The sequence below is a fragment of the Cibotium barometz genome, chromosome 31 (assembly GCF_041138505.1).
Source record: "Cibotium barometz isolate CiBa-2024 chromosome 31, ASM4113850v1, whole genome shotgun sequence".
NCBI classification, from domain to species: domain Eukaryota; kingdom Viridiplantae; phylum Streptophyta; class Polypodiopsida; order Cyatheales; family Cibotiaceae; genus Cibotium; species Cibotium barometz.
The window spans coordinates 27840693-27861567 of NC_141076.1; the positions used below are offsets into that span (position 1 = coordinate 27840693).

General features: G+C 50.2%; 1 protein-coding gene across 2 annotated transcripts in view; it reads left to right on the forward strand.

The window, feature by feature from the left end:
• Window positions 1–19469, forward strand: part of LOC147620693 (ethylene-overproduction protein 1-like) — a 55063-nt gene extending 35594 nt beyond the window's left edge. For both annotated transcript variants that reach the window (XM_086824961.1, XM_086824962.1), the window contains 2 exons: window positions 18488–19009; window positions 19119–19469. In XM_086824961.1, coding sequence (XP_086681087.1) covers window positions 18488–18708 — 221 coding nt within the window. In that variant the 3' untranslated portion in view covers window positions 18709–19009; window positions 19119–19469. The remainder of the gene's footprint in view (window positions 1–18487; window positions 19010–19118) is intronic.
• The last annotated feature ends 1406 nt before the right edge of the window (window positions 19470–20875 follow it).

Sequence of the window (20875 nt, forward strand, 5' to 3'; positions counted from 1 at the left end):
ATTTAACTGAGTGGAAGCGACTAACATGCTGACTTACTGAATGACTGATGGAATGAACATGATCTAAGGGTGGTTACCCTGTAAAGCTCTGATACGAATGTGACATGTGGGAGATCGATCGTAGTAAAACAACCTTGGGCTTAACTAAACTACACTTAATTATACTTAAGAGATAGACAATGGTGTCAATGCAATGGAATGCAACTATATTAAATGCAATGGTTACAATGAAGATCTATGAATAGATCTATGCTGATATCCTTGTCAGAATGAGAGAGATATGCTGAATGCTGATGATGATTACTGATTCCTTCTCCAATGTTGAGGTCCACCCTTGGATGCTGGCTTTCCTCTATGTAGGAGGCAAGAGATGACTGAACTGAATGCTTACTGCTGTCTGAATGCTGAACATGCTGACTCTCCTTGCTCCCTAGACAGGAAACGCTGAGAAGAAATGAGATGCTCAGATGATTTATGACTGAAATGATGCGATGCTTTATATATGAGTGAATGTTTTTGGTCGGGCATGTTTGCTGCTGTCAGCCAGGCTCACGACGGCAATAAATGCCTAAATAGGCTGTCGGCTGCGATTAACTGCTGTTGGCTGGTCACAAGAGGCCCTGACTTGATGCTATTAAATGCCCTAATTGCTTAATGTACCTGCTGTAGGTGCTGTAACAGCCCCCTACACTGACACTCATGCTGGTGCTATATGCTTGGGTATTGCTGCAAATGCCTGAATAATACTTGATGAGACTGAATGCTATCTGCCAAATGCTTATGAATGCTCTGATATGCCATGTCACTTGTACAACTTCTGGGTGTGCATTGACACTGTAGATGGCTAATGATCGGAAAGTTAGGTATCTTGGGTTCACACTTAATGATTACTGGGGCCCTTGACACATTTAGGGTAATCCGAAACGTGTGCTGGTCCCAATCAATGTCTGGGGTAAACTTGTGAAACCACTAGATCCCTAAGATTATGTTTGCTTCCCCTACAAGAGGGGCAACCATGAAATCCGCACAAATTCTGTGCCTTGGATGACTATTTTAGCCCAGTGAGCTTCAAACTTGATGCTCGTTGTCATACCCAGAAATCCCTCCACTTTCTTGTCTACCGAGGTCAACGAAAACCAAGCTCACCGAGAGGCTTGTTCCATGACCACGTCCTCTGTAATAATGTTGTCAAACAAGGTGACTTCTCTCTGGCCACCTATGTAGCCAAAAGTCTCGAGTAATTCGTTTCGCTTATACTCCGGGTCATGGTTGCCCTTCGTCCTATCTTCGAGCTCTTGGTTGACAAAGGAAAGAAGAAAGTTGAAGGTGTTGGCATTGGAAATGTTTGTTATGAGTCATCTAGTTCGAAAAGTCTTCATGATGGTGGTCTGAGTAGGGGGTCTTCTTAGGGAAATCTCTTTACAATATCTTTTTTTGAAGAGAAAAAGGAGTGAAAGGAGACATGTCTATTCAATTTGTTGAACAAGTGGACTAGATACTTTGATTTGGTCAACGAGATAGATGATCGCAGAATTCCCAGGTTCATATGTATGTAAAGCAGAAAGATTTTATCTCGTGGCGCGATCTGTAGCCAAAGCCATTCTCCTAGCAAAAATTTAAGTATGCTTTTCGTCAATAGTTTCTAGTGGTAGATCCTTCTGCAAACTTAAGGATTTGGGGTTTGGACAAACCTTAGATAGGGATGCCCAAGAATTTGAGGGCTCGCTATCGGAGTGCAAAGTGGACCTGCAACATGCGATATGCATGTTTGTTTTCGAGGTAGATCCGGTACCAACTTGTGATATCTTAGAATGAGTGAAACTTTGGAGGATGCTCTCAAGTATGCTTGAAATTATGATAACATTCATGGCCACGAGAAAATTGCAACCTGAGTAGAAGCCCCTGTTGGATTAGGCTTGTGATATGCAGCGGAAGTCTTCGTATTGGATGATCTTGTCACACAAATGCTCACACCGTCTTCTGTAGCTTGAGTTTCGTGAGTTTAGCAATCCACTTTAATACTTCAATTTAAAGAGATGAGAGAGAGAGATATGAGAAATGTACACCAGATTGGGCCCCAAATTACCCATTGAAGGGCCCCCTATCCTGATAATGAGATAGTATTTGCTTTATTACTTTAGAGAGAATGACTGTGGACTGTAGATAAGCCAAACGCAAGATCTCGGAGGATCGGAAGCCTGGTTGAACTATACACGATTGTGAAAACACCTCAATGAACTGATCTCGAGCCTATGCACTCTTCCCAAGGGCATGAGGAAGGACTGCACACCTGTGGTGGCTGAGAAAAGAAAGTGGTGGACTGTTCTAAGCTATGTTAGAATGCTGTAAATGCTTATGAATGATAGAATACCTTTACTAGATGACTGGTGTATGCCGGGATGTTGCACTGAATGCTGGATACTGATGTAGACTGATGAATCAAGGCTGAAACTGCTGGAAATCTGCAAACGCAGGGCTGTAGGGCTGATTACGGGTGTAGGACTGATGGTGGATTGAAACGCAGACTGTAGGGGCTGATGCTGGATAGAAACGCAGACTGTAGGCTGTTGTAGATCTGTAAACGCATACTGTAGGGGACTGAACTGCAGGCGGCTGGTTTATATGCAGAAAACGCAGGTGTATTTACTGATTTGGGCCTGTAGATGTACTGTATGGTTGTGCTTATGGCTGTAGGGACTGCTGAACTACATGCGTTGGAGAACCAGGGCTAGCTGAAGCAAACTCAAGTACTTCAAGGGCTGGATGAGACTAGTCTAGCGCTGAAGGCAAGGGTACTTCTAGGGCTGAGGAGGAAAGCTCTTAGCACACTGAAGACTGAATGGGAGAACTAAGCCCTATGCAAGCCTATTTATACTAACTAGGGGCTGGTCAAGTTGGCTGGTCATTTATTTAATAAAGTTTATGTTTATAAAGATAATAAATGCTAAATAAATACCATAAAATATGGAAAAAATACCAGATAAATCCTAGTAAATTTCCTAAGGCTTTTGAGATGTTCTAAATGATGCACAGGCATATGAATGCATATTATGCAAAATGCAGAGTGCTTTCTGATGCAAACCTTAAGGCTTCTACTGACTCTACATGCATGAATGATTCTCTCCAAGTGGGTTAAGGGACTTGACTGGCTGACTGATTGACCTACTAAGGCTGAGGAATGACCTATGTAGCTCGTGCCTGACTTATCCTGGACTGAGGATATACAATGGGATCACGGCATACAACAAATATCATCCTATTGGGTTCTAATAATGTACAAATGTTGCACTGCTGATGATGAGCCATCTTGTCACCATGCACTGAGTGCAGAGTGCATGTGACAAGGCTTTTTTTTTTTGTGGAAAAATGATCCTTCTATTAGTTAATGAGAAAACGCCATAAGGCTACAAAGCTCACCTCACAAGGAGGGATAATAAACACAGTGAACACCTGAGCTCCACCCCCGTGGCTGGCCGCTCTCTGGGGGGGGCTACCTAGTAGTACATGCGGGAGGTGAGAAGAGCCAAACTGGAGGCCTGTAGTGCCAAGTGACATCCTCGCCCCTCGCGATGAGGAAAGGGCCAGGCTGCCAAGTGCGGAGGAACGCCTCGCGGCGACCTCTCATGCGATCCGAGTCGCCCTGAAGTTTCCCCCAGTGTCCTCTCAAGGTGTGAATGATGTCCACCCAGAGGGCCTGTATGACCTCCGCCGGTGGAGTCGCCTGGCGGTCTATGGCCTCCCTACATCGGGCTCTCCATATGTGCCAAGCCGTCATGCTGCTGATCATCTCCCATCTGTGCCCGTCCCCCTCCTGGGAGACTGCCGAAGAGAAGTCTGGCGTCGGAACCACCGCCATCGCCTTGTCAGAGACTTGGATGGTCACACTGCCAGGGACGTCCTCGTATCCAAGGGCCGGGCCGCTGTCCGTGGCCCAAGCCACCGCACCCCACGTCACCATCATCTCACCTGGCGAGCCTGCAAAAACCATCCTGAGAGCGCGCTGCCAGACTTGCTGTGCCTGTGGGCAATCCCATAAGCAGTGCCGCTGCGACTCCTGTGCGTGGCCGCACCGAGGGCAGGACGCTGGGTGTCTGCCAAAAGCTAGCCAAGCCCCCACAGCCAGTCCTCTATGCGCTGTAAGCCAGAGAAAAAGCGTCACCTTCCGGGGCCGGAAGCTGGCCCAAAGGCGCTGCTAGAAGTCCCTAAGGAAGGCAGGGGAGAGTCCTGTCGCCGCCAATGCTCGGCCGCCGCCGGGGTGCCCGCTATCCTGTGCCTCTGGATCCGCCGCCCCAGCCTCGCTATGTACTGAAAAAAGGGGATGCCTGGGCTGGCAGGGGCCGAGTAGGGATCTCGCCAAAGCCACTCACCTGGATCCCACTGAAGGCGAATAAGAGGCTTGCTGTCCCAAGCCCATAATCTCCAAGAAAGGTCCTCCCCTATCGAGGCCGGTGAGGGGTCTACATGCCACTGTCTTTGATGAAAGCCGACCACTCGCACCCTCTGAAAAATACAACCCTGGAGCTCATCCAAATCTAGTCGGGTCCTCTGAAGCTGGCCTCCCTCTCCCACCTCGAAAGTGAGTGGGGCGACTCTCTCTGCTGAGCCGCAGACCGCTAGAAGGATCTCATGCCGAGTAAAGACGCCCATCCACTGTGGAGGTGGAGGGTCCTGTACTAGAGTCTGCCACTCCTGGGGGATGGCCGCCTCAATGTCCTGCCTCATCAACTCTTTGCCCCTCATCCCGCTGAGTCTCCTCTCCTGAGCCTCTAGAGGCAGCTGCTGAAAACATATCCAGTCGTCTAGGGACTGGGCTGGGCCGGAGCTCAACGGGCCCCACGACACGTGAGATCGCAATCCAACCATATGACCACTGGGAAGTCGGATCAAGGGGTTCCAGATCAATGGCTGCCTCAGGCGCTCCTCATCGGTGCCCGGGGGAGTCTGGAAGAGTGACGGCCTCAGATGCTCCCAGGCCCTCAGAAGGCTAGCTGCAAAACGCTCCTCGAAGCCAAGGCCCACTCCTCTGGATCGCTGCTCTGTAAAGATCCACCTGATGCTAGGGGTCCAGGGGCCGCTAAGAGAAGGAGTGCGGCTGAGAATCCTGGAAACAAGAAACTCCTTCCACGGCTCAGCGCCTGGTAGGAGGCCACGAACCTGCCAAGCAAAGCTCGGCTTTGGCAAATAGGATCAACTATGCCCAGGCCGCCTCTCTCCCTCGGCTGAGTGATCACAGCCCATGCCACCTTGGCCCTGGCGGGCCGCCCGTCGCCACCGGACCAAAGAAAGTTCCTGATGAGCCTCTGCACATGGCCAATGCACGCCCCAGAGAAGGCCCAGCAAGAAGTGATGTACCACATGGTAGCAAGCAGAACCTGGTTGGCCACAACCACTCGGCCAGCCAAAGATACACAAGCAGTACTCCAATACAGAAGCTTCTTCCGAATGCTCAGAAGAAGAGGGGCTATCTGCTGCTCCGGAGATATGTCAATGCCCACATAGCATCCCAAATAGCGCACTGTAGTGCCGGGGGGCAGCCACTGAAACCCATCAACTGGCCTCCAAGTCGGGGGGGGGGGGGGGGGGGGGGGGGGAGCACAGAACTGACCCACAACCCACAAGACTTGTGCCAGTTGATCAAAGCGCCCGAAGCTCTGCAAAACCTGTCCATGGCTGAGGTGAAGCGGCGGAGGTTCTCCTCCCCTCCCTAAAGATAGACAGCAGTGTCATCCGCAAACTCCGAGTCTAGGAGCTCCTCCGAGGTGCGGATGGGGAGCTGGAGGCCCCGCAAACTTGTATCCTGTGCCGTCAAAAAAGTGCTCATGGCCTCCGCCACAAAAAGAAAAAGAAAGGGTGCCAAGGGGCACCTTGCCGCACTGAGCGCGAGAGCTGGAACCTCTCTCCGCGCACGCCCTGTATCAGCACCTGGCTATGAGCCGATGTGTAGAGTGCAGAGACCCCAATGATCCACTGAGGGGGGAAGTCCATCCTCTCCATAGTGCCTTCCAAGAAGGCCCAGTCCACCTGATCATATGCCTTCTCGAAGTCGAGAAGGAGCACTGCCAGATCCTCCTGCCGAAATCTAGCCAAAGCCGTAGCTGTCAGAATACGCAGCGGAGATGATGACCAGATCTGGGAACACAAGAGCAAAAGCAAAAACGCAGGTAGAAAAACAGCACAAGAGAGAGAGAGATGTAGGTGTGTAACTCTGCTCTATATACACAAGAAGATCCCAAGAAATGATACAAATAAGGCATGGGGGCTGAGGACCTATATATACCTCCCTGGAAGGGCAGTCGGCCAGCACTAGAAGTGTCCACGACTGAAGAAAGAGGTCCACGACTGCATAAATGCAGTCGGCCAGCTATCTGATGCCCACGACTGGTAAAAGGCAGTCGGCCAGCAGCCCTGAAGCCCACGACTGATGAAGATCCAGTCGGCCAGCACTGGGGTGCTCCCGGCATCATCTGGCAGCCCTCCCAAGCCTCAGAAAAAATGGGAAAAAATAGGGGAAAATAACGGAGAGTGGGGAAAAATGATAAAACACCTCATAAGGGCGGGCACACCCACAACAAAGGCCCTGGTGTATATATCTAGACAGGAGATGACTTCTAACACCCCCTCTCAGCTCCTGGCTGTGTAACCAACCACTGGGAGCTGGGGTGCCGCCTGAGCAAATCCTGAGAGCGACTTCGTGAAGAGGTCCACCGTACTGTCCTCCGTCGAACAGAACTCCAGCAAGATGTCATCAGCAACGATCTGTTCACGAACAAAGTGCCTCTGGATGACCATGGGTTCCTCCAATGGAAGCCCAAACCTGCAATGTAACCTCCTCCTGCTCCGTAAAACTGCTCCTGGGGCATAAGTAGATCTCCTCGTGTCCGGATCTCCTCCCCAAACCGAGTCACTCCAACCGTGGAGCCGGACTCCATCCAGCAATCCCCCTCCTGTGTACAAGAGTCCATGATCCTTCGCATGCCGTAGAAACCATAGGAAACGCAATCCTGCCTCACAAAGAGACATCTGCAACCAAGAGCTTAATTGCCTCATCAGGAAGCTCCCGTCCAATCTGGTGTCCATCAACCAGATCAATGAACCATACAGCTTCTGAGTCACAGAGACATCACACTGCTCACAAGGATCAACACCTGTTGGTGCACAAACAAGTCCTGGAAACCTGATGAAACCTGTCAACCACCCCCTCTGAATCCGGAACCACAAAGCCTGGAGAAACCACCTCCTTCTGCAAGTAAGCACCTGCCACCTGCTTGGCTTTCCGAAAGGTCCCCGTGGAAAGAACATCCTCAACTACTGGAAGTTCTATGTCCCGAACACTACGAGACATCAGAGCATAAGTGACTTGTTCAGCTTCCTCTGACTCACGAACACAAGAACTACCAACCTCAGTACTGGAAAGTTCCTGCCAACTGCTGCCATCTACTGGCAAGCTATCCACCACCTGGTCCCGGAAAGCCTGTACCTGCAGCGTATCCACACTTGAGTAGCCATTACCAGACTGCCACTCATCACAATCCTGAGGACCTGGGAGAGAGAGTGCTGAAAGCCTGTAAACTCCATTCTCCACTCCACCTTCCCAAACCACTTGGCCTGTTGCTTTGTCCCGGAGAGCAACAAAATGCTCATCAAACTCCACCCGTACGCCAGTCTTGCAAACCTGATGCACTGACAACAGATGAAAACCAAGTGCCGGAACATACAACACCTGGGAGGAATGCTTCCCCCCTCTGCCATCGAGAACTATCTCCATCTTGCCCTCACTGTGAACTGGGATAGTGGACGTATCCCCAGTAAGAATATGACCAGAACACCTGCAGAGATCCTGTAAACCGGAACGGGAAGGAGTCATGTGCCTGGAAGCACCACTATCGAGAATCCACTCCCGAGTATCCGTTGCGGAGAGTCCTCCAATCTCCTCCCTGCCTGAAGAAAATGAAGCATCGGTGTCCATCACCTCCAGGTGCACAAAAGCCGGAGTCTTCATGATTGCTGAGGAGTCTTCACTCTTCTCGGTCTTCCGCTTGGGACACTGCCTCCAGTAGTGGCCTTTCTCGCCACAATCATTACAGGTCCTCTCTGCCTTCAGTTTCTCGCGGTCACTAACGGACATCTTCTCAGAAGACTTCTCCGACGAAGCCTTCCCCTTGCCCGTGTTACGGCCTTTCGACCGTTGGCCAGTTAAGGCCTCCGAACCTCCACCCTGAGGAGGGTTCGTAAATCGTTCCTCCTGGTCCAGGACCATGGGCACAAGCTCCTCCCACGTGATGGTGCTGAGCCTGTCACTGGTAATCAAAGAGGAGTAAAATGCTGAGTACGAAGAGGGCAAATGTGACAGCAACGTTATGGCCATGTCCTCTGACGATATCTCCTTCCCAGCCTGAAGAACTTCCTGCTGAAGAGCCTGCAGCTTGTTAATATGCTCTCGCATCGTCGATGACTTTGCAGGGCTCATAACCCGCATCTGTACTTCCAAGGAAATCCTCTTCATGGGCGATACCCTGTTGTAAAGTGAGGCCAAATGCTGCCATATACCTCTGGCCAACGTCATATGCTTTATATGATTGATTACGTGCGGTGTGCAGTTGAGGAAAATAAACGAACGGACCCTGGCGTTGACGCGATCCCACATCTGCGTCTGGGCCTCCCGGTCCTTTCGGGTTGACGGTAACTCCCCTTCCTCTACTTCCGGCCGTGGAACACCAACAACGACGAAATCGGCGAGATCGTAGGACTCCAGAACGGATTCCATCATCACCTTCCATATGCCGTAGTTGCTCCCGTCCAACTGACGGTCCACCGGGAACGTGGGGAGTGTCGGGATCTTCACATGTCTCTCGGCCATCTCAAACAGATCTGCCATAGCGGGGATGTACTCTGAAAAGGGTGGGTGGGTGGGAACAAAGAAGAACTAAAACCTGCAAGTGGCTGTCCAGCAAATCAGCCCGCCTTCCTCTTGCTTCTCCTCTTCCCGATCAGCCCAAAACAGTCCACCAATCAGCCACAAAACAGCCCCCTCTTGCTCACACAAATCCCAAGACCTATCTAGAGCCTAGGGCTCTGATACCATGTCAGAATACGCAGCGGAGATGATGACCAGATCTGGGAACACAAGAGCAAAAGCAAAAACGCAGGCAGAAAAACAGCACGAGAGAGAGAGATGTAGGCGTGTAACTCTGCTCTATATACACAAGAAGATCCCGAGAAATGATACAAATAAGGCATGGGGGCTGAGGACCTATATATACCTCCCTGGAAGGGCATCCGGCCAGCACTAGAAGTGTCCACGACTGAAGAAAGAGGTCCACGACTGCATAAATGCAGTCGGCCAGCTATCTGATGCCCACGACTGGTAAAAGGCAGTCGGCCAGCAGCCTTGAAGCCCACGACTGATGAAGATCCAGTCGGCCAGCACTGGGGTGCTCCCGGCATCATCTGGCAGCCCTCCCAAGCCTCAGAAAAAATGGGAAAAAATAGGGGAAAATAACGGAGAGTGGGGAAAAATGATAAAACACCTCATAAGGGTGGGCACACCCACAACAAAGGCCCTGGTGTATATATCTAGACAGGAGATGACTTCTAACTGTCGCCTCCCAGAAAGAGAAGATGTTATCCAAGATGCTCCTATCCTGGATGAAGCCTATCTACGTGGAGTGGATGATGTCCGGAAGGTGAGGCTGAAGCCGCCTTAGCTAGGACCTTGTAGGCCGTGCCTAGCAAGGTGATCGGTCTCCACTGTCTAATCTCCAGTCTGTCTCCTCCCTCTTTGGGGATCAAGTGAATCAACCCCTCTGCCATGTTGTCCGGCATGTCTCCCGACTCCATAAACTCCTGGAATGCCAATCTAAAACCCCTATGCAAGAGACCCCAGTACCTTTGGAAGAAAGCCACTGAGAGATCGTCCTCTCCTGGGCATTTGCCCCGAGGAAGTGCCTGAAGAACCTCCTCCAGTTCCGTATCCGAGAAGGGGGAGAGAATGGAGTGCTGCAAATGGGCCGCGGCACAACCGGTCTCGTGAAGCTCCAGACTGCCTCCCGAGCCTCTCTCACCCTGTCATCTGCTGGCTCAGCAGAGAGCAGATCCCTGTAGAAATCTGTGGCTATCGCCCGAACCTTGGGGGGATCCACCACTACCTGGCCATCAGCTTGCCGAAGACGCCTGAGACCCTCTCGTCTGAAGCGAGGCCCTGTCGCCTCAAAGAAATCTCGAGTCACTCTGTCTCCAGCCTGTGTCTAAAAAGAAGCCCGAGCATGGAATCGGAACTCCACCCTCCTCTCCTCGATGGATCCGATCTCTGTGCGAGCTGACTCCATCTGCTCTGAAATCCAAGGGCTCGTAGGATCCCTCTCCTGGAGTCTCTGAAGGGAAGCTAGACTCCTCCGCAGGCTCCTCTCCTGCTCTCTGAAAGCCTCCAGACGGTCCAGGGCAGCCTGTCTGAGCATCCTACTGATCTCCTGCAAACCCTTGGCAAGATCGCTGGCTGCCGATCCTCTCCTAAACTGAAGCTCCTGCCAGACCTGCTCAACTGTGGTCGAAATCTCGGGCTCCTCTATGAGACAATCTGGAATCCGGACGCTCTGGCCTCGCTCTCCTCTCATAGGGTCCTCGATCTGGAGAAGCACTGGAAAGTGGTCTGAAAACGAGGAGCCTGCAAGTATACCCACAGTGCCACCTCTATCACAAGTCCACTCATCAATGTAAAACCTGTCGATGCGGGAAAGGTTAACTCCTGTGGCCCGTCTATCCGAGCGCGAGAAAGATAAACTCCCCTGCAACCTGCCAAACTCCGAGAGAGTCCACGGATCCTGGCCTCTCACCTGCAGCACTAGTTCCTCCCAAGCAGCGAGCTTCGGCCCATGAATGGTCTCCTGGCTGCCCCCCATCCTGTCCTCTGCATCCTCCAGCATGTTGCAATCCCCCCCTAGGCACCAATGGTCTGCCATGGGGAGGGACTGCCTAATGGTGCTCCAGAACTCGGCTCTCCCGGTCGCCCCATTAGGGGCGTAGAAGTTGAGGAAGCCAATGCGGTCTTCCCCAACCCGAAGGATGATCCACTACGCTCGACCCTGGACCAGAGTGCCAGAATCCACAACCTCGGATAGAAGCTGTTCGCTGACTGAGATGCATACTCCACCCTGGTTCCCCTGGGGGCCATATGCCGGTGACCAAAAAGTGTGACTCCTGCCTGGCAAGATCTTCCCGCAGGTGCGGGTACGCCCGGCAGAAAGGTGGTGTTCCTGAATGAAAAGGATATCTATGGGTCCTCCAATGAGAGCCCTCTGGATCTCCTGGCGAAGTCTACCCCGACCAATGTAGCAGCGATGTCCACCAAGACCCTGGATGTTCCATGAGAGGATCCTCATGGATGAGCTATGGCAAGTGAAGCAGCCGCCACTGGCTCACCCCTCTCAGCCGGCCCGGATGATCTGCCCTCCACTCTGTGAGTCTTGGGCGCCGGCTTGGAGGGAGAATAGTCACTGTCTGTCCGGGTGCGGAGTCTCTCCAAAAAGAGGGTGACCTGTCTCTGTGTCCAGCCCCACTCCGCCTTCACCCTGTCCAGGGCATAGGCGTGAGACCAATCCTCTGCATATATGTATCTAAAGGTAGGCTGCACCCTCGGGGCAGCATGGAAGTAGCACTGCCTCAACTGAGGTGTGGACCGGATCCGCCCGCCAATCTCCTATACCAAACAAGCTCATGCGGGCTGAGTGTAATCGGGTCTGCAATAGGTCCGTGAGCCCCAAGTCACTGAAGTGGTGAGAAAACTCCAGTATCTGATCACGCAAAACTTCCTACAGAGTTGCAATCCCATGCTGTGTCTGGGGCAACACTGAGAGGAAAGGAGAAGGCCACCATGCTGCTCACCACCGAAGGAGAACGGGAGGGATGGCACACCACGCAAACTTGCAAGGGCGCGACCAGTGTCTCGAACGGGCCAGCATCCAGCTGGAGACACCTGAAAAAACCGTAATCCACTGGGAGCCCCATCACTCGCGGGGGCCCCCCAAGGGAGGCTGAAGAGAACTCTGTGGCGGGCGAAGCTAGGATCGCCATCTCCACTGGCCCGGAGTGGCGGTGGAACAGTCGCTGGACTGAGCTCTGGCCTACCCAGCTGCGCTGCCCCGGGGCAGTGGGTGGTCTGGCGGAGTATCCTGGAGAGGCCGAGGGAGGGATGGTGGCTCGCGGAGAGGAGGGGGGAGAGCGAGGAGAGGATGGAGAGGCATCTGCCAGAGGATAGGTGTCAGGGGGGGCCGCTGGGGGGAGGCGGGAGGGGGGGGGCTGGGGGGGGGAGGGGGGGGGAAGGAGTGCTCTCCAAGTGAGGGGAAGAGGAGCCGGGGGTCGCAGAGTGCGGCCCGGGATCCTCAGGAATCTGCTCCATGGAGGGGGCGGGGCCCCCCGCGGAGGGAGGCGGGAGCGGGGTCTCCACATGGGGGGCTCCACCGGCGGCCTCAACGGGCACTGAGTCTGAATCCTTGTCCATCGGGGTGGGACCTGTTGGCCGACTATCCCTGGCTGGAGCATAAGTGCGGGTAGGTGCCGGGACGCCAGTCGGAGTCGCCTGTCCGCCAGCCTGTGCTGCCTGTTGGCGTCTGCGACGGTCCCTGCGGGCCGGGCGTTTCCGTCGGCGAACCTCCTGCCATCCGCCAGCCTCCTGGGTTTGCGCGGCATCCTCCGCCAGGGCCTGCTCGTCAGATGATGGCGCCTGCTGAGACGAGCCAGGGATGTCCGGTCTCTGAGGTGGATGGCCACCCCTCGGGCCTCCTGAAGGGGGTCCAGAGGCAGCAGAGCGTGAAGGATGAACCCCCTTGCGGGGGCAGGCACGTGCGAGGTGGCCCATCTCCCGATAGATGTAGCACTGGCCGGGGAGGCCTGAATACTCCACGCGCTGTATCAAATGTCCTCCAGAAAGACAAGGGAGGAGGATCGTCTTCGGGAGGGACTCCGGTGACGGAACCACAACACGAATGGCCAGGAGTCCTGCTGCCCGAGCTATCACTGAAGCCGCTGTCTGAGGCGTCTCCACCACCTGTCCGAACGCCTTGCCAATGGATGACAAGAGGGGCAAGTACTCCCTGCGGAGTCCAGGAAAGCAGATAGTGATGGGGAAGTCTGTCGCGCCTGCTAGCGGGTCAGAAGCGGGGTCGAAACCGTGAGTCCATCGCGCCAGGAATGCCCGGGATGAGCGGAGGGCAATGGGGCTCCGAGCCAGCACCATCTGAGCTGCCTGGGGGGACTCGAAATCCACCTGGTAGTAGCCACGTCCCAAAAAATCGACGCTGACGATCTTGGCAGGCACGCCAACGAGGCTGCCTTGCAGAAGGTCGCGAAGCTCTCTCCGCATCGGACGGCTACCCACTATCTTGCAGACCAAGGAGGAGGCCTCAAGAGCAGATACTGTGGAAACAAACAACTGATGATCTGCAGCTGTGAACTCCAGACGGAGACCGGAATCGGCAGGGGTAGTCGGAGCGGCTTTCATGGAGTCCTCCAGAGGGAAAAGGCCAGAAACCGGGGTCACCAACGGGAGGGACACAGCCCGAGGCGGAAGGTTAGAGGATAGCAGGGGCGGAGCGGGGGGGGGGGGGGGAGGGGGGAGCTGAGGCGGGGGAGTTAGCGGTGGGGGGAGGGGCGAGACGGAAGGGGAGGAGAGGGAGAAGGCGGGGGGGAAGAGCCACGCAGCGGAGGAGAAGGCGGGGGGGGAAGAGATGGCGGGGGAGAGAAGCGAGGCGGAGGAGAAGGCGGGGGAAGAGAAGCGAGGAAGGAGGCGGGGGAGAGAAACGAGGAAGGAGGCGGGGGAGAGAAACGAGGAAGGAGGCGGGGGGGAGAAGGCGGGGGAAGAGATGGCGGGGGAGGAAGCGAGGAAGGAGGCGGGGGGGGGGGAGAGATGGTGGGGGAGGAAACGAGGAAGGAGGCGGAGGAGGAGAAGGCGGGGGGGGGGGGAGAGATGGCGGGGGAGGAGGCGAGGAAGGAGGCGGGGGAGAGAGGCGGAGGAGAAGGCGGGGGACATGCGGGGGGGAAAGGGGGGCGCGCGACGGCGAGAAGTAGCGGGAGGGGGGGAGAGGCGGAGCTCGCAGGAGCAGATCTCGCAGTTCGAACTACATTGCATGTGACAAGGCTTAACCCTAATGTGTAGGAAATGGGGACAGAAAAGAGAGAGAGAGAGAGAGAGAGCAACACGATGCTAAATGTATTAGAACATATGGTGTCCTTTCACATCGGGTGATTAGGGGTGTTTTTAAGTGTTGGGAAACTCGGAGTTCATTTGTGTGTGTGAACACCTCTTACAGGTAAAAGTGTGTGTAAATAGGAGCTTATAGCCACTAGGTGCACAGTGATGTCATTGGTTTAGCTAGTTAAGCCAAGTGTCATTGCCCCATGAGCAGAGTGTTGAGAAAGATAAGATTTCAGCCTATAAACGCATTGTACCTTGAGATCAATACAAGAACTGTAGACATTTATGTCACATGCAGTGATGTGTGTGAATCAATACAAGAATTGTAGACATTTATGTCACATGCAGTGATGTGTGTAAACACACTTAGTTGGTTGCGGCATTTTTTTCCCCACTAACCATTTTTTTTAAAAGAAATAAAAAAAAAGGGAACTTGCGTTGTGGAATAAGGGATAGGGAATATTCAAGATACCAAAAAATAGCCTTTGTATCTAATAGTTTTGGATGGAGGTTTTTTTCCTTGTGCATGTGTACACTCTCTTATCCACTTATGAGGTGTACTTTATCTTTTGTACTTGGGCACATTGCCCTATGATTCAATCTATATTGAGTTGTGTGCTTCACTCTCGCTCCCGCGACTGTCACTGTGTGCGCGCACTTTGTTGTTGCAAAACCTTACCCTAAATTTGGAGGTCATCCTACATTTGGTGTCAGAGCAGAGTTCTCCTCCACTAGGATTTGCTTGCATGCATTAGGGTTTCAATTTTAGGGTTACGTGCATTTTTAGGATTTTTGATTTTGCCTTAGTTTGTCCTAATTGCATCTTCAGCTCGCTGCTCTCTCTATTTTTAGTTCATTTGCTGCACACAAGTGTGCTACAAAATGCAGCCCGATTTTAAAGCCAATTTTGTCGCCTTCCTTGGCTTCAAAGGAAGCCTAGTATAGGCAATCTTGAAGGTTACTTACTCATCTAGTATTGGTCGGACTCCTTACGAGGCTTGTTACTTCTTCCGAGGATGGTGTCACCTTCCTTGGAGGCCAACAAGATCACAAAAACGTTTTCAGAAAACATTGAGTAAAGGAGTGTCTTGCCAATGCACAGGAAGCATATACTAGGCAAGCCAACATGTCTAGAAGAGATGTCAATTATAAAGAAGGGGATTGGGTGTATCTTCGGATCATGAAGCAAAGATTTAAGCAAGTGGACAAGCATTGGTCCAAGCTCTTGTTTCAAAGATTTGGCTCTTTTCTGATCATCCAAAAGCTCAATGATATCTCCATGAAGCTAAAGCTACCAGATAGTTGGTTAAAACCCAATGTTGGACCAACATTGTAGGTGGTCTCCCGCGAGTAACATCCTGAGATGGTTGACAAAGCTGAAGTCATTGAGCCCGAGCAAATTCTTCTTCATAGATGGAAGCATGGTTTCGGTTGTAGACAAAGATAGTTTTATACGAAGTTCAAGGACCGAGGCACTCACGACGCCATAGCCGTATGGCTAGATGAAGAATTCTTCTAGTACACATCGTATATATTGTCAGACTACTTGGAAGCCATGAACTTGCCGCCAAGCTAAGCAAGTGGGAATTTCACATGCACCCTGCAATATGGTGCTATGTGACACACTCGCTCAACGTTATACGTAACATCATACAATATTAATACCTTTATAGGATTATATGTCGTATGTCATGGCCCCCATTGTGAGCCCTAGTTGGGGACATGTCAGGCACGAGCTACGTAGGTGAGTCTCCTAGCCTTAGATGTCACGTCAATCCCTTAAGCCACTTTGAGAACAAATCATATAATTCATCTGAGGCTTTGCATGGTAGAGTCAGTACAATTTCATAGATGGATGCATGGGGCAGCCGTGGCAGGTCACATGCCTTAGCATTTGATGCTAGGCATCATATGACAGCCCATATCCCTGTTGGCAAGCATATAAACAGCATGGCCAGCAACATATAACAAGTCGGTCAGCATAAAATGTCCATTGTAGCATTTAATGCCTCATTTTCAGCAAGTCATGGGTTTTTGCAACTGGCTGACAACAACATGAATGGACCGACCAGCAGCAGAATTCCATATAAAAGCAGCCTTTGGTCCATTGCATAATGTCCTCATCAGTTCTGGATTTGCATAAGTGGCTTCATAGAGTCTTCTACAGTGCTATTGGTTTAGCATATGGTTCAGACTGCGTTCGGTCTTCCTCGTCCTGAGTCATCGTTTATTATCATTGTACAAAGTTCTCCAAAGAAACACAAGCAAATACTCCTGCTTGCAGGGGGGGCCCCTTCAGTGGGTGATTGGGACCCAATCTAGTGTCGACTCTTATCTTCTCTCTCTCTACTCTTCTCTCTCAAAGTAAAGTGGATTGCATAAACTCATAGGTTTAAAGAAGGCATTACGACAGTCAACTTATTACATGCTACATCTGTTGCGGTATGGTGATGGCCTACGTGTCGGGCTGAAATTGGTGGCTCGTCTGACGATGTTGGCTAGTGGCAGCGTGTTCATTGCAAGGAGGTGTGTGTTGCCTCTTTAAAGTGTGTTGGCAGTAGCTTGTGACTGCTCTTGCACTAGTAGCACAATCGCGTGTCTCCCCCATTAAACCTAGTGGTGGTGGTTGGCGGGCCGTTTGTGGTTTAGAAAGGCATGTGTGGTACTTGACGTGGCATAGTTGATTGCTATGGGTGACGTGCAGAGCGACTGCATCACACAAGCCGCGAGTTGCTCCACATGTCCTCTATTTGTCCTCTGTGCATTCTGAGCACTCCTCTGTCCAGCGCTCACCCACAATCAAACCTTTGTGCCCGCCTCTCCACGATAGCAACTAGGTGACAGAAACACTGAGCAGCACGTGGTGGAGGCTACTGTAGAGGCAACAGCATCCATCTTGGCTGTTTTTTAATCTTCATTTTAATATATGAAAAATAAAAGAAACGGATTAAAAGACCCATTCATATGCCTCATAAAGTGTTCTTTAAAGAAAAGTTTTATACAAAGCTAGACATCCTTCGAGCCCATGGAATTGTTCATGTGCTCACTCGGGTTCTCCTTAGCAATTATGCCTAAAACGATTGTAACCATGCATACTACGAGCATCGTCACGATGCAATTATTCTTTGCAAGAATGTATTTCACACTTGGCATGCAGTATCTAAGCTTGTCGGGCATGTTGTGTGCTGCGGCTCCGTCTCGGACTTGCAAGACTTACCATAGATCAAACCATGGCAACACCATCAGAAGTAGACAACTACATCTTCACCGACACATTTTTCATATAGGAGTTTCTCAACTCCTAAAAGTAGAACATCTGATCTTTGTTTGTGTGTGTTGTCAAGGGTTCACTGCCCCAGTGCCCGGGTAGTCCCCCGAAAAGATAAGCTTTTATGTCTGTTGTCGTGAGTGTCAAAATTTTGTGTGTTTTTGATCTATGCAAGTAAAAGGGCCTCTAAACCAAGATATGTGTTGTTTTCCTCTGTGTGTGAGATCTAATCCTTTGTTTGTCTCTACCCTTGGGAACCCATAACTCGCATGTGAAACTAGAGTCGTGTGATTTATTCATGACCAGAAAAATTGGCATGAGAAACCATGAGCCTAGATTTATCCTTGACATAGTATGAGGCAATCCCTTGAGGGGGGTTTGTTGGGATCGAGGTCTTGCTTGTTTTATTTATACATGTATGCGAAAGGCTTTTAAGCCGAGATGTATTTGTGTGTGTGTGTGAACCACCTCTTATGTGTGGATAGGATAAGCACGCCATGTATCGTTTGCCTGGAGTGTATGTGTGTCAAAAGATAAAGCTTGATACCTACAAAAAGCATTGTCCTTGGTGAAGATTCAACATCAATACAATCAATAATCACAGAGTCGTGCAATCTCTGTCTCTCTTCAGTTTGTCACATCTCTCACTCTCTCTTATCCACACACACCATGGATTTCACTACCCACCATAGCTTGGTCTTTGCTACCCTATTACCACACATGAACCAGCTTAGAAACCTGCAGCCAGGAATGGGAAGGAGAGGGGGGGTGGGGGGCTTAGGAACCGTGTGCTGTTGTTTTGTGAATTCTGTTCCTTTATGGCATATTTTCTGTTTAAATGATTCAGAGCAACAGATCTCATACCAATCACCATTTTTCCTTGCAAGGACTTTGGTTTAAGTAGTGACTACAAGGAAGTCAGTTTTTGTATATTGAACACTTAGGTATCTGTAAAGGTAAGAAATATCTTATTTATCTATTGTGCATTCTATAAATTATATGTTTGGTCACAAATTAGAAATGTGGTACTGCAGTTCTCATGGATGATCACAAAGAAGAGGATGCGATAGCTGAGCTTTCGAAGGCAATAGCATTCAAATCAGACCTGCAACTTCTTCATTTGCGGGCAGCTTTTTATGAATCCATTGGAGATGTCACCAATTCTTTAAGAGACTGTCGAGCAGCCCTCTCTGTAGATGCTAATCATCTTGATACATTGGACCTATACAACAAAGTGCGCAGCCGAGCTCAATAATGATGGCTAATTTCTTGAGTTGGGTGTGACCTAGTATGGTCCTTTTTTGCAGTCTGCATAGAATGAAGGCTGATTGGGATCAGTTGCGGCCACCCTTTACCTTGCAAACATGCATAATCAAAAAATTGTACCATATATTTAATCAGGAAATGACTCCATGGTTCGGAGTCCTTGGGAATGGTTCAAACAAAAAATGAGGAAGCAATCCAGAGAGTCACGGTCATGCAAGACCTCTAGCTGGTCAGTAAAAGATTTGCCCTGTTGATTCTAAAGACCTCTTCAAACCTGTATATGCCTTGCGGTAATGCTCGACTCCCTTGGTCCTGCACATCATTTCAGGAGTGTATGGTTCTTTTGGTTTTACTTTTGTGCTTCTAAATTTTAATCGTCTCTGGACTTCGACTTTTCAGGCTTTTTGCTTGGATTGAAGCAACTGTATTCGTGGCCTTTGGTCCTGGATTATAGTGCAAGCTCCATCACATGATTACTCTCACGACCTTCAGGGTGTTCATACTGTCAGCAGTGTATGTGCATGATATACTCAACTGTACAGCAACACGTGACAATTACTGAAAGGCATCAATGGCTTAGTCTGAGAATGCTTGTGTGAATGTTCTTAAGGGTCATTTCTCCCGCCTCATAGCAGGTAAAGAAACGATGTAATGCTGATTAAGGACGTATGATCAAATTCATTTCTTAGTTCACCGAATGCAATTTTACCAATACAAATATCCACAGGTAGCATCATTGGCCCTGGCTCATCCTGAATCTATGACACTTGGAATAAAACTCAGCTGATAACCGTATGGCCGATGGCTTTCTTGCCTTAGTTTCTAGATCGTGTGTGCGTCAAAGCAGAAGTGTAGCTTCGTCAAGTAGGGAGGGCATGAGGGTTCTTGCTTTTAACTTGTGTGATAGTTTATACTAAAGATTTTACTTCCAGTCTCTGAAACAGGATTAGTTATGGATAGCAGCCATAGCAGGCCCTTACACTAGCAGGATTTACTACGAAATCTTCTTTATTGCAGTGGTGGGTTGAGGATTTGTTGGTGTGTCTTTTCTTGTGTATTCCAATAGCCCAATGCATTTTCTTATAGCCCCTGTGGAAGGTAGGCTTTGGCAGGCAGGAAGGTCCTGTACTGGTTAAGGGGGCCTTGTTGCTGCCATGTTGTGTGGTATGGCAAGCTGTCTTTATCACACCCAACCATTTGGCACAAGATTTTTTTTGAGATACCTTCAGGTATGTAGAACACACACTTGAAAGGGCTTTCCCTAATTTGTAGTACACGCGGCGGATGTTGAAAAAGTTCAGTGGGTGCAGTTGCGCGATTTGCGGGCAACGGAGAGCGAAATTGACTAATTCTTCTGGTGGAGTTAAATGCCTAGGTGAGACCAATTTGTGGCTAGAAGGATTTTGAAAATAGTGGAGAGGATAGGTAATGCCAAGCTCTTCAATTTGGGCCACGAAGGGGCAAAGAGAGTAAGGTTGAGATTAAGTGAGTAATGATAGCTAATAAATTGAGATTAATGCAAGTGATGCTAAAGGAGGTATAGGGAGCAATAGACTTGGCTCTGATACCATGTTGAAGCTTGTGGATCCAAGCTCCCATGGAGATGGTGGTGATAAGAAAGACCTAATTCTATACTAATTAATAATGTGATTAGTGCTAGTCTAAGCTAGGGAGGATGTTACCTAAACACAAACATGATGAATACCTTAAACTAATTAGGCTTTAGACTCGAGCACAATTAGGTTACAAGATTGTGACTTGTACTCATAAAGAGGTTTGAGAGCTTGCTTGTTTTCAATGATTGAAAATGATCCCTTTTATATGAGGGAGGTATAACAAAGCTTAGATAGCTCATGTGGGATAACTTGACTACTCTAGCATCACTCATTTCGACACTTTTGGGTTGTACTCAAAGAAACGCCATGATGAATTCTTCATCTTCCCAAGGAAATATAACTTCTTTTGGGTTGTATTTGAAGAAACACCATGTTGTAATCTTCAAATTCCTAAACATACTTTTTTGGACTGGTATATTGCTTTTGTCCTAGGTAGCTTTGATATCCTTTTTGATAGACAACATCTAATGATCCATCTTATCTAACTTTTTCTCATTGAATCATAACAATTTATGAATGCGAGGCGGTTATGTTCATACA